This window comes from Haplochromis burtoni, unplaced genomic scaffold, assembly GCF_018398535.1.
Source record: "Haplochromis burtoni strain Fernald_Lab_line unplaced genomic scaffold, NCSU_Asbu1 Contig_293, whole genome shotgun sequence".
NCBI lineage: Eukaryota > Metazoa > Chordata > Actinopteri > Cichliformes > Cichlidae > Haplochromis > Haplochromis burtoni.
This window is the reverse complement of record NW_024582654.1, coordinates 313339-325555: the sequence shown is the minus strand read 5'-3', so window position 1 is coordinate 325555 and position 12217 is coordinate 313339. Positions and strand designations below refer to the sequence as shown.

General features: G+C 43.4%; 1 protein-coding gene across 2 annotated transcripts in view; it reads right to left on the bottom strand.

The window, feature by feature from the left end:
- cux2b (cut-like homeobox 2b) overlaps nucleotides 1–12217 on the bottom strand; it is a 96451-nt gene that overhangs the window by 23260 nt on the left and 60974 nt on the right. For both annotated transcript variants that reach the window (XM_005940556.2, XM_005940558.3), the window contains exon 4: nucleotides 6914–6992. In XM_005940556.2, the coding sequence (XP_005940618.1) occupies nucleotides 6914–6992 (79 nt within the window). The remainder of the gene's footprint in view (nucleotides 1–6913; nucleotides 6993–12217) is intronic.

Sequence of the window (12217 nt, the reverse complement as noted above, 5' to 3'; positions counted from 1 at the left end):
CTGCACGATTAGCCAATTTTGGTGTGTGAAATGACAGAATTTTTTATATGCCAAACAAAAATTTGGCATCCACCCATAAAGGCTATGAATGCGACTTGCTGAACGCCTCCATCTCATCCACATGTGGTAACTTCTGACTCGGAAAAACAATAAAACATAAGGGGGAAGTTCCAGCCCATTCTCACTCCCGAGGCGTAACATCCCGACAATTTGTCACATCCCGCGGTGTTCCTGAGGAACGCGAAAGGTGACCTTCCCTGTTGTTATGCTATGCGCCAAGTTATGGGTGAAATCCAGTAGAATGATAATGGTATACACGTGGTAATACACGCTCCAGCCATGTATTCCAGCCCTAACCCTAACCATAACCTTATCCCTAACCTTAACCAGCACTTTAATGACGTTAAATAGTGTTTTCCAAAGCGATTTAAGTAGAATTAATGAACATGTGTAGATTGATTCCAAACGGTTCTCATGTTTTCTAATTTTTCCGATCTCGTCATTTAGGGACGTGATGGGTGTCCGCAAGCGTAATATGTTGACGATTTGTCACCTAGCGCAACATATTATGCTTTGGGATTGAGAACGTGTTGGGAAGTTCACAGTGAATACATCCATCTTTTATATACAGTCTGTGGTAAAGGCCATATTCTAAACCCTGAACAGGTCAGGTGCTCTGCAAAACTTAGATATAAGTATGAAAAAAACAACAGGTTAGCATAAAATACTGTTTCACACTGATGTCGCCACATTATTGATGATGTTGTACATGGTTTCTTTCTTAATCGTCCGCATCCATGAGAAGTTGCCACTAATCGTTAACTGTGTGTGAGAAAACTGGAAGTAGAGAAGATGCATGGGCATGCTGCAGATTTTCATTCTGGCTGTCTCGCTCATCTTGCTGTGTGTGCATCCTTAATTAGAAATTACAATGTAATTAATACCAACATAAGAGAAGGCCAAACTACATAAACAATACCCATTTGATTAATGTAACCCCAACTGATCCTCAACAAAAGGTTAGCGTGACTTTTTAAAGTTTTCACGCCACCTCACTCGCTATGTTGATATTGAGTTTCATCACTTTAGCTGAGCGATAATGAGGTTACCACCCTGTAGCTCCTTGCTTGTGGTCACTGTGCTGCTGTTTCTGTGCGGTTACACATCTCAAAGCAGCTACTGTGTGTCTGGGTGAGCCTTCGGTCCAGCAGTCAGAGCCTGGCTCGGCGGATGGCGTGTGACACCGGGGGGGAGGTGGAGGGTGCACAGGTTCAGGCTGCGCGTCTAGGTGGGTGGGGGTGGACGAGCGTGGCGTGCGCCAAGACAAGCAGGTGTGTCGGGGCGGTCCGTCTTGGCCCTGTCAGCGATACACCATCATTAGGCGGTGTGGGCGCAGTAGGGTGCACCATTATGTCTCCCTGGGCCCTGTGTAATTACGCTCTGACATAATTAACCCAGCAAGCCCATTAGCCAAGCATTGGCTGGCTGAAGAGAGAGAGAAAAAAAAGAAGCTATAATTATTTGTTGTGCGCATGTTAATGAGGCCAGCTGTGTTCCCATCATACAACACGAACAAATTAATTTACAAGGCTGTGCTCCAAGGTTTTTTCTTTTCATTCAAAACAGTCTTGTTTTTTTTTCCCTCTGAGTGGACTTCAAGGTCCATAAACATGCTCTGACGCTGCTGCAACAAACAGCAAGACTGCTGTAATATTGTTGTCAAGGATTAAAAGTAGGTTGACAGAACACTAAAGCTTCGCTCTCACCTTCGCACACAATGCATCGTGACATAAGATGTATCGAATAAAACGGTGCCTCTTTCCCGCAACCAGTCAAGGATTAGTTTTGATTAGAAGAAACACAAACCACTTGCAGCAAATTCAGAAACATAACTTTGTTCCTTTTGTGGCGTATTTTAAACCAACGAGCATTTGATATTCAGATAGCAAACCCAAGTCTCGCTTTACCTTGATGTGGCAGGAGTGAGAAAACGCTAAAATAAAAAATAAATAAATAAATAAATAATGAAAAAAGATAGAAGGTGGAATGAAAAAATATGATTGTGGGAAGCGGAGGCTTTTGTGTGCACGAACAAAACAAAGCTGAAAGAGAAACTTTTTAACCTGTTCTTTTTCATTGCCGTTCTGCGTCTTTGTTTGACAGACTGAAGGACGAAGAAGGAATGACATCAATACCGAGACATTTTAAAGCTCAGAACAAAGACCGGGGCTTTGGAACAAAGAGTAGAGCTAGACAGCATTTAAAATTAACACGAGATGCTGCAGTGAAAAAAAAGATGTGCCAATAACATCCAAACCAAACTTCACTGGAAATGTGACAACGATAAAACCACCTACCTCCCAGTCTTGTTTTATTAGACTTGTAAGACAAATCACAATGATATAACCTCATCAAATATACCGGCCTATTGTTTAAAATTGTTTTTGAATACTTTGGTTAGACACGCACGCACACACATGCATTCCTACACACATGCACACAAACACACACACACGCTGCTGTCTTTTAAGAGCACACTCTCCTGGTCCCTCTGGGGTCTCTTACTCCACAGGGATCAGTTGGAGAGGCCCCGGCTCTTTTATGAACATAATGCATTATTAAGCACCTCAAACATCTCCTGGGCCTTTGTTTATTACTGCTCTTATTAATCACTTGTGCATAATCTCGTCCCGCCCAGAGAGCTTTCATTTTTCCATCAGCTTTTATATGCCCTTATTTTCCAACAGGACTGCCACAAATGCACAAGGCACTTCTCCTTCACTCTCCTCCTGACTGTAGGTACTCAGCTGCACAATTACAATAAAGCCAGCTCGCCGTGCCTTGCAGGCCTCTCTTGCTGGTGCTCGCATTTGTATATGGGAGGTTGAAGAAGGACAACTATTCTTTATGCATCTGAACGACTCTGAATTACTAAGGTCAGCGTGCTGCGTTCAGATAATCTCATAGCCGAGGGAAAAATCTGATGCGAATATGTGAGGCACTTACAAGCATCTCTTAACACAAGACGACGCGCGCCTTAATGTGGCAAAAAAGCTGCTTGTGCCTGGGCTCTCGTCTGCAGTGCTCGCGGTCACCACTAGCAAGCGCTGTTGTCATAACATTTCCACATAAATAGACACACACATCAGACACGCCGTAGGCCCCAACACAGACACACATACACACTTAGAGGGGTGTATTCAGATCAGAATCTTCAGAAAGTCTCAGTGAGCTCCCCGCTCAGATAAAAGGCGATGTGTTCTAAAGGAGAGGGGGAGCGGGGTGGATCCTGAGGGATGAGTGTGTGAACTACGAGGAGGAAAGGAAGAGCAAACACCTGGAGCGTCAGTCTCAGGGCTACGCCCCTGGCGACAGGGCCTCCTTGCTCTCACAGAGGTGGCAACAAACGCAGACGTTCAAACGCCACTCGAACACGCACGCACGCGCACTCGCACTCGCACACTCCGGGAGAGAAGGCGAGGAAGAAGAAGACAGAGACGAAGTCGGGAGCATCTCTGGGAAACCGATGAATTCGGGCAGAAGCTGCCACTGTTTTTCAGCATTCAGTGATCAGGAGGTGTTTATGTGCGCTGATCAAAACCATGTGGAGGTGATATAAACATTGTTAGGGAAACACTGTTAACAGGCCTCTTTCAAGCCCCAGACTGGGTAGGAGTTACACTGCACAGCATGGGGAGATGTCACAGGCAAATCAAAATATAGAACGCTAATGAAACACTCCAGCGGATTGACATCTCGGCTTAGGGGCCTCATGAAAGGAGATGAAAAAAATCACTTCAATCACTCGCATCAAAAAGTTATTTCTGTTCTGAGTTTACTGTTGCAATCTGAACAGGAGCATTAACAAACCGCAGCATTATCACGCTGGAATCTCGCAACTGTAATGGATACAGCTTTTTGGAGCCGATAGCGTGCGTGGCAAAGTGAATAACTGATATGTGACCACATGTTAATAATATCCATATACAACAGGTCACTTATTGAGCCTCTGCACCGTGGGCCCCTCCCCCCTTCTTTCCTTGTTCTCCTCTTGCATTCATTAACTCCGCTGTCGGCCCGCTCTGATTGGACCACAGGCTTGGTGCCGGCGCACACTGAGCGTGCACACACGCACACTGAAGGAGAGGCACTTTCAAATAAAATAATAGGAGGGGAAAAACGTCCTGCAATGAATAGTAATAACTGCATTAAGATTAACGAGCACGGCGTGTAAAGAATAATTGCATCTGTCAAAAGATTAAAAATACATGAGCTGTAGCGTTTGTTGGGGGAATGGTGGGAAAGCTCACTGTTGTGTTTGAGGGGCAGAGAGAAATGAAGTGGGGCCACAGCCAAATGACTGTCCTCCGGTGTACCTGGAGTCATCCATTCTAGCGAGAGGTGGGCGGGGAGGGGTGTGTGGGGTGGGGGGGGTGACCTTGGACACAAGCAGCAAGATGTACAGTGACAAACACGCACAGGATACTGTAGGCCCTTCTCACAGATGGCAGATACTGGAAGGCCCAAAAACATAAGCACTCAGTGCTCTGACTGATTTGGCTGCTGTGATCAAACCACACCATGTGACAGTGAGTAGGCAACTGCAGAGTGAGACATTCTAGCAGACAGACATGGAGACCCTGGCCTTATGTGACTGTGCCTGTTAAAAATGTAGCTGTGCAGAATGGGAAGACAGCGAGCTGGAGCATCCAGACAACTTTAAGAGCTTAATTTTAAAGGGAAAGTTCAAATTTGGTTCGGGTACAGTCTTGTCACTTTCTTCAACTGTTAAATTTAAGAGGTAAGAGGCTGTCCTCACAAAGACAGCCAAATAAAAACATGGCTCTGTGTGCATGTATGGCGCTACTCACAGACCAGGCAATAACAAAAGGCAATACATCTAAATATGAAAACGGGTCATCCAAATGGCATCAACCATGGCAAGGTTATTGTGGTGAATAACAGACAAACAGATGAGCATACAGAGCTTTCCTGAATTGATATTTGACAGATACTTCAAAATTTAAAGTTTATTTTTTAAGTAGTATTATTTTTCACGAGTGCTCTTCTGATTTTGCCCCAATTAGTACCTTGATTGCTAGTCACAATTTACCTACAAGTTAAAAAACACAAAGCTGTGACACCATGAGTGCAGTGGGTAGCACGGTGACTGTCACTGTGGTAAAAAAGTGCAGACAGCCGTGTAGAGAGTGATGCTTTTGAGATTGCAAAAAAGCAGGACCTTTAATGAATACTGAGGAGGCTACACCTTAATTTGAGAGTAATGTAGTAATACTAGTAGTACATATAGCATGTAATCCAAATTTTGAAAATTCTTCTTAAAAATTACTTTTAAGTTTAGTTTTTCTGTCAGCTTCATTCTGTAATTTTGTCACCTCTGCTCAGCTGAGTAATAAAAATCAATGTTGCACTAAACGTAAGGTTATCATTACCCTGTTATTACAGTTTTCATTGAGTAGTTATAACCGTATTAAGTCATGCTCCCGTGGAGTTACAAGCAATGACTGCCTCATGGTGTTCAGTACCATAGCTAACTCCCTGACCTTTGCGGAGTGCTGAGAGTGAAAACAACTCGCTTCACTCTGTATGAGTCGCAGTGCTACAGTGAAACAGACTCCCTTTGTAAATGTAAGGTCAAATGGAGGTAGGAGGCTGGCTGCGCTACGTCACCTGATGTAACCTGATACAGGAATGTCTACTCCTGCATACTCGATATAATGACCACAGGCGGGGTGAATAAATACACTCGATATAAAGAAACACGGAGAGAAAAAAGATAGTCGTTACCCTGCAAACAAATGCTTTTTCTTAACAGCAGGTGTTGGATGACAGCAGCCTTTGATTTTTGTTTTTTTTTTGTTTTTAATTTATCAGTCTTTGTTCTTGAACATAACATAACTCTTAGTTGACTCTATTTGCTACTTGAGAGAGTTTTTTGACAATATATATCTCACAAGACCCTCCTAGGCTTGAATTAAGGCCTCGATATAAAAGGTATAGGTCAGAAAATCAAACTGAATACATCTTCAAAGAAAACTATCTTTATCAAGGAAATAACTCCATTCAAAGTGTGTGAGAGTGTATGTGTGTGGGTGTGTGCATGTGTGTGGTGGTGCAATATCAAGCAGGGGACTTCAAGGAAAAATGGAGACCTTTAAAAGTCAGTTGCCGCCGTCGCTATTTCTCTGACGCAGACTTTTATCTTGTATTCATTGAATCTGTAAACAGCATTCTCTACTCCTGCCACAAGTGTTTCTCTGATCTAGACTGAGATTGGGCTGTGTTTTGCTGCCGTCTCCTGCAACAAAGAGCAATACAGTACATGTGCCCTGCGTGGCATTGAAATAACAACTAAATAAACACGCAATATGTCTTTCCTCTGCTCTTACTTACTGTCTTTCCCCCCTTTTTCCCCCCATTGGCCTCATCAGACCTGCGTTCCGCACAGAGCCCGACTTCAGTTGGGATTTTAATTGGCCCTCCACAATCAACAGCAAAGCTCCTCAAGGATGTGTTCGCTCCTCAGCCAGGCTACACTCAAGGACCAGTGCTGGGTTTTGAAGTGGCCTCACGCAGAGTTTTGGAAACCGCTCTGAGAGCGTAGACTTTGAAAAACAGATAAGAGCCACAGGCTATAGGGTTTTATGCATCTTGTATCATATACTGTTCCACCATATCTATCTATGGTAAGAAAATTACTTTTTTTCTTCGCATATGCATGATATGTCTCTGCGTGTACACTTAGAGGCCTGGTCCAGTGATAGGGAATTGATCTCTGGGGAGGGATCTTGGAAGGGAGAGAGATAATTCTAGGAGTAACGCCGGTGTTTATGCTGCTGCCGCTGCTGTTGTTTGTGAAGATGCACATCTCAGGTCTTAGTGGGAGACTCACCTGGGGCCTCGATAAGCTGTTTGTAGATTCCCAGGAACGCAGACTCTGCCTCCTTACTGCGCTTGTTCAGAGCAACCACCTGCAGGGGAGAAGATGCCATTAAGGAAAACACGGACTGATAGGATCCTGGCACACGACTAACTCACAATGCACAGAATATTTGCACTGCAGGCATTAAATTGACGCTTTTACACAGAGCAGAAAGCATGCAAACTCTCCTATTGCTCGCAATAAATGAATGGTAGCGTGAGCAAAGGTCAGCCTCACAGCATCCTGCCGATAAATCAAACATTTCTGCTTGTCTTTTATATGTGCATACCGGAAAAATGCTGCGTGGCTTCTACTGTACATAATCTGCGACAACTAGAGAAACAAGGTATAAACTACAACCATGTCCTTGCTGTGTCACTGCCAAGATGCTACATGTTGCGAGGTGACATTTGGCCTGTTAAATGTAGGTGCTGGTGTGTGCGAGGAGACTTGCCAGTGGCCTCCATCACCAGCAGCACTCAGCACCTGCTATCCTTGGCGCTGCGGGTGATGCAAACCAATTAACGATTCATTAGGAGGGACAAAGAAAGTGAATTAGCTACCACCTGGCCCCATGGAGAGGGCACCTGCACTAGTGGGTATGTGGGTTACTCTGCTCCCAGCTCCCGCTAAGACCTCAGGCCTGTTTTCGTAAGTCAGAATCTGCCTCTCCATGTCCTCATGCAACAGTAAATCAGATCAGGCTTGTTCAAATGGCCCCCCACTCCAAAAGCAGATAGAATTCAAATTATTGTCATCTATTGTCCATGTCATTTCTGTCACTGTTGATTACAGACTCGAATTGGCTCAATGGACTCCACAACAGTGGGTCAAGTGTGCAGTATGGCTAAGCCCCTCCTCATCAGTACGGCTGCACTCGAAGGAAAAAAAAGAAAAGAAAAAACATTCATTTTGCAAAGGCAGAAAACACTTATGAGAATGGTGGCAATGTGTTGGGGGCGGTTTAGTGGGGTTATAAATAAGGTGTGTGGAAAACAGCGAGGGACGCAGAGCCTTTGATTTACTGGAAATGGCTGGTGTCTTCCCCAGGGAGGCATAACGACAGCATCATGTTTAAAGAAATATCATAAAGATCAGGCAAATCCCCCCATCACTCCCACTTGGAGCAGCTCCGAGGAGTTCATGGAAAATGGAAAAGGCTGGAGCCCAATCAATACAGATGCAATAGTCTGCCGCTCTCAGTCAGCTGCCTGCTACACTATGCTGTTCTGTTTCACTCAGCTCTACCCATATTTAACCCTCCCACCACCCTCCATTTGCCCCCCTCCTCCCCCAGTCACCCGTCTCCCCTGTCCCTTTGGAACATGACATTAATGTTGGCATGTTGGTGCACAAACAGTGAAAATGCGTGAAGCTCAATGGCACCATAAATAACGTTCCGGCTTTATCTTTTGCTTATGAGTACATCAACAACTGAGCTGCTTCAGCTGAGGCGGGCTTTATTCCCAATGATGAGACACTGTTTTTATGCTTGCTTCCTGAGGAGGAGCAGTTTGGTGACCCAGAGCTTGTTTTTGAGGCAGTAACTAAAAAGTCTCCTTCTCCTCTCTTCAGCGTGACAATGAGCAAACCAACAACACCACTCTGTGACACCAAGACAAACTATCACCAACCTGAGCTTACACCTCATCTACATGGCCACTACAGCAGGGTGGCTGATCCCACAGCTAGTCATCAACTTTTCACTGACAGTCTGCTGGCTGGCGTGCCTTCCTCAAAGCATATATATCAAATGAGACTCCCAACTGCATATGTAAAAAGCCCGAGCTCCTTGTGAAGGCACCAGCCAAGGCTCCATCTTCCAGGGTCTGCTGGCCCTCCATCATCCTTTAATGAGAGAACACGAAGATTACCTTCACAATCACACCATTAACCTGCCTACAGACGCTAGCAAAGACATCAATCACACGCCCGTCTGATGCCTTCTCAAGTTAGTGTCCGCTCTGCGTAAAGACACCCCCACACAAATCTGCCTTTCCTCAAAGCACTTTGAGGTGTCGTGCATAATCACAGAGTCATCCTCAGGACCACGATAATCCACCTCCAGTCAAGCACGTGGGCTTTTCGAGCCACAAGTCTAACTGATATGAGCATATGGAGCTGGTGCACAGGGACCAGCATTTGTATGATACCCCTGGGATCACAAGTACCTCAGCCGATCAGTGTTTATGATGACATCACAAAGATCCAGTGCCAGCTTTAGTTCACAGTCTGCTACTACAGTATTATTACGTTGACTAATCTTTGATGACACTAAAATGTGGAATTGCTAGGCAAATATTACCAGAAAAACCTGTCCAAGACTATCCTGAACTCCTGGATAGCGACAAACACACCAGTATTATGGATAACTTGCTATGTTTAGGAATGCATTAGGACATTTGAGAAAGGTTAGAAGTATAAACATGAATAATACAGCTAAGTTTCTGCTTTGTTAGCTAACCCAAACTTTTTCTAGCATCCTTTAAATGTAGAGATAAATTTTATTTGACTCAAAATTATGTTTCAGTCAAATATCTGTGTTTATGCTGCTGATTTAACTTTGCTTTGTCACTTGTTAACGTGCAATTTCATTGTTACCCAAGTTTTAGCTTAGATATTAAACTGCCAGATATGTCACCAACGTAATATGTAACTAAAAATCCTGCTTTGTTAAATAAAAAAAATTATTTTGCTCATACACTTTAAATATCCATATGAATCACATTCTTTTCAACTTAAATTTACAGTAAAACCCTCTTAATACTATGGTTTTTCACACCAGGACATAAACCAAGTCTTACAATTATTTATATGCAAACTCACTTGAACAACAGCTCATTTGACATTACACCACATCATTGTTTATATAATAAAAAGTAAGCCAACATGCAGAAGCAGATTGTGGAAAAACTACAGAACCATTATTTATTAGCTTGTAGAATCACCTTTAGCAGAAATAACTTGAAGAGATGGTTGTTGATCGATGGTCATGACAATTTGCATATTAATCAAAAAGCTGACCTCACAGCCCATTGTTCATCAGTGGTGCTAGTTTCAATCATTATGCAAATGTACTGTTTATAAGATTGGGGAAACCTGCAATCAGCTGAGACTTGGATGAGTGACGAAACGTTTCCTCCACTGAAAACGCCACATCCAGATGAACAGAATCAACTTTTTGGAGCTTGAAGGAACCATTTTCTGTTTAATTTTTACCAACGCTAAAATGCTGTGGAGAATTGAGATCATCTTGATTCTTTTATTTTGCTGCTGTTGTCCTGTTGCATAACCTACGTTCAGCCAAGCTCTATCTGTCAGACAGATGGCTTACATTTGACCCAAGAATACGTTGGTATACAGACAAGTTCATGGTGGACTCAGTGACTGCAAGGTGCCCAGTTTCTTTGCTGCCAAACAAGCCCAAATCATCACCACATCACCACTGTGGTTGGCAGTTGGTATGAGCCCTTTGTGCTAATATTCTGCATGTTCTTTTCACCAAACCTAGAACTGTGCATTAAAGCCGAACATCTCCACTTTGTCTGTCACGTTTGTCTGAAGGAGATTTTTCCAGAAGTGTCATGGTTTGTTCAAATGCAACTTTACAAACCTAAGATATGATGCCATGTTGTTTTAGTGAGAAGAGACTTTCTCCTGGCAAGTGGCTCCGTAGTGTATGATTTACGCATTTGCCTAACAAGTTAAATACCCCGATTCAATCCTGGGAGCAGACAAATCTCTTGGGGGACACATCAGGAAGTGAAGCTGGCATAAAAATCTGCCAGATATGCAGGGAGCTACAGCTGTGGTCACCAATTGTGATTAAGGGAACAGCCAAAAGTAGCTGCTACGACTACTAGGCACAAAGCCATAATTGTTCATCCTCTTTTTAATTTTAATGTTATGAATTTTAAAACGCTAACCGAGGCCTGAGATGTAAGTGTGAGATGTAATGTTCGGGGTTTATTTAGTTTCTCTCAGCACTGCACGGTTTAATCTTGGGGCGAATTTGCTGGAACATTCACTCCTGTAAAGATTGGCATCTGCCTTGAAGGTTTAGCACTTGTGAATCATCTCTCATTGCAGGTGCTCAGGACTGCAACCTGTCTGGAAATGGCCTTATAACCCTTCCAAGATTTTGAATGGCAGCCACAGTTGCTTATTTAAACTGATGTTTTCCTCCTTGGCATTATGTTACACACACACATCCAACTGAGGCTGTTTTATTTCACCTCTGGTACTTTAGTGAAGCTTAGCAGCAGACTCTCTCTTATAAAGAAAAAAACGCTTCACACCTGTCTTAATGTTCTTAGGTTACAAGATTGTGCTTATGCTTAGATATTATTTACTCTGTCCATAAATAGTCTCTTCCTTCTTTTCATTTTTATATTGTTATATATCTGATTCTGAATCCTGCTTTGTGCAAGTTATAATATTAAAAAAAATTACTGTTTGCGCGTGTTGTTTGGCGTGTCACTCAAGTGAATATAGCGGAAACACTTTAAATACTCCAGATGATGAACTTCTACCATTATCTTTTAACAGGCAGTTATTCCGGGCGTGTTGTTGGTCTCAGGATGACAACAGCTTGCCAAAAATCAGGACCTGTAAGAACAGGTGCAGCTCAAGGTAGGTCTATAACTACCAAATCACTTCTCCTCTTTTGGCTGTGTGATATGGCTCTTGCCCTGGGTTTGGCTCACATTTCTTTCTTTGTTTTCACCCATTTCATGATTAAGGATATGGCTACCAAGGGAATGGGCTTGGCCGCAGGTTGATTTTCCAAAGAGGAATAAAGCCTGAGGCAGAGCAGCAAAAGAGAGACAAAGGAAACCTGTTAACGCTTCTCCATAACTCTTCACGCAGCAGCGGAGTGGGCAGAGCACAGCCTCTGGGACAAGGCTGCTGGGAAATACTTACTGATAAGCCTTTGAGAATACTTACAGTGCCCACTAGTGAGTGTCTATGTGTGTATGTGAGAAATAGCTAGCATGTGCTGAAGAGAGAGGAATAAATAAAGGAGAACAAGTCAAGAATGAAGTAGAGGAGGCAGCATGAAGGGCTACTGAGCAATGCTGAGAGAGAGAGACAGAGAGACAACAGAAAAGAGAGGTTCCCATAAAGAGCGCAATTAGCAATTATGCAGTCATCAATTACAATTATCACAACTGGTGATTATGCAATTATCACACTAAATCATCGTTTCCCCCCTCTGCCTTACCAGTTTGCCACCCCCTGTGATTTGGTTGTTTGAGGATGGGTTGTGATGAT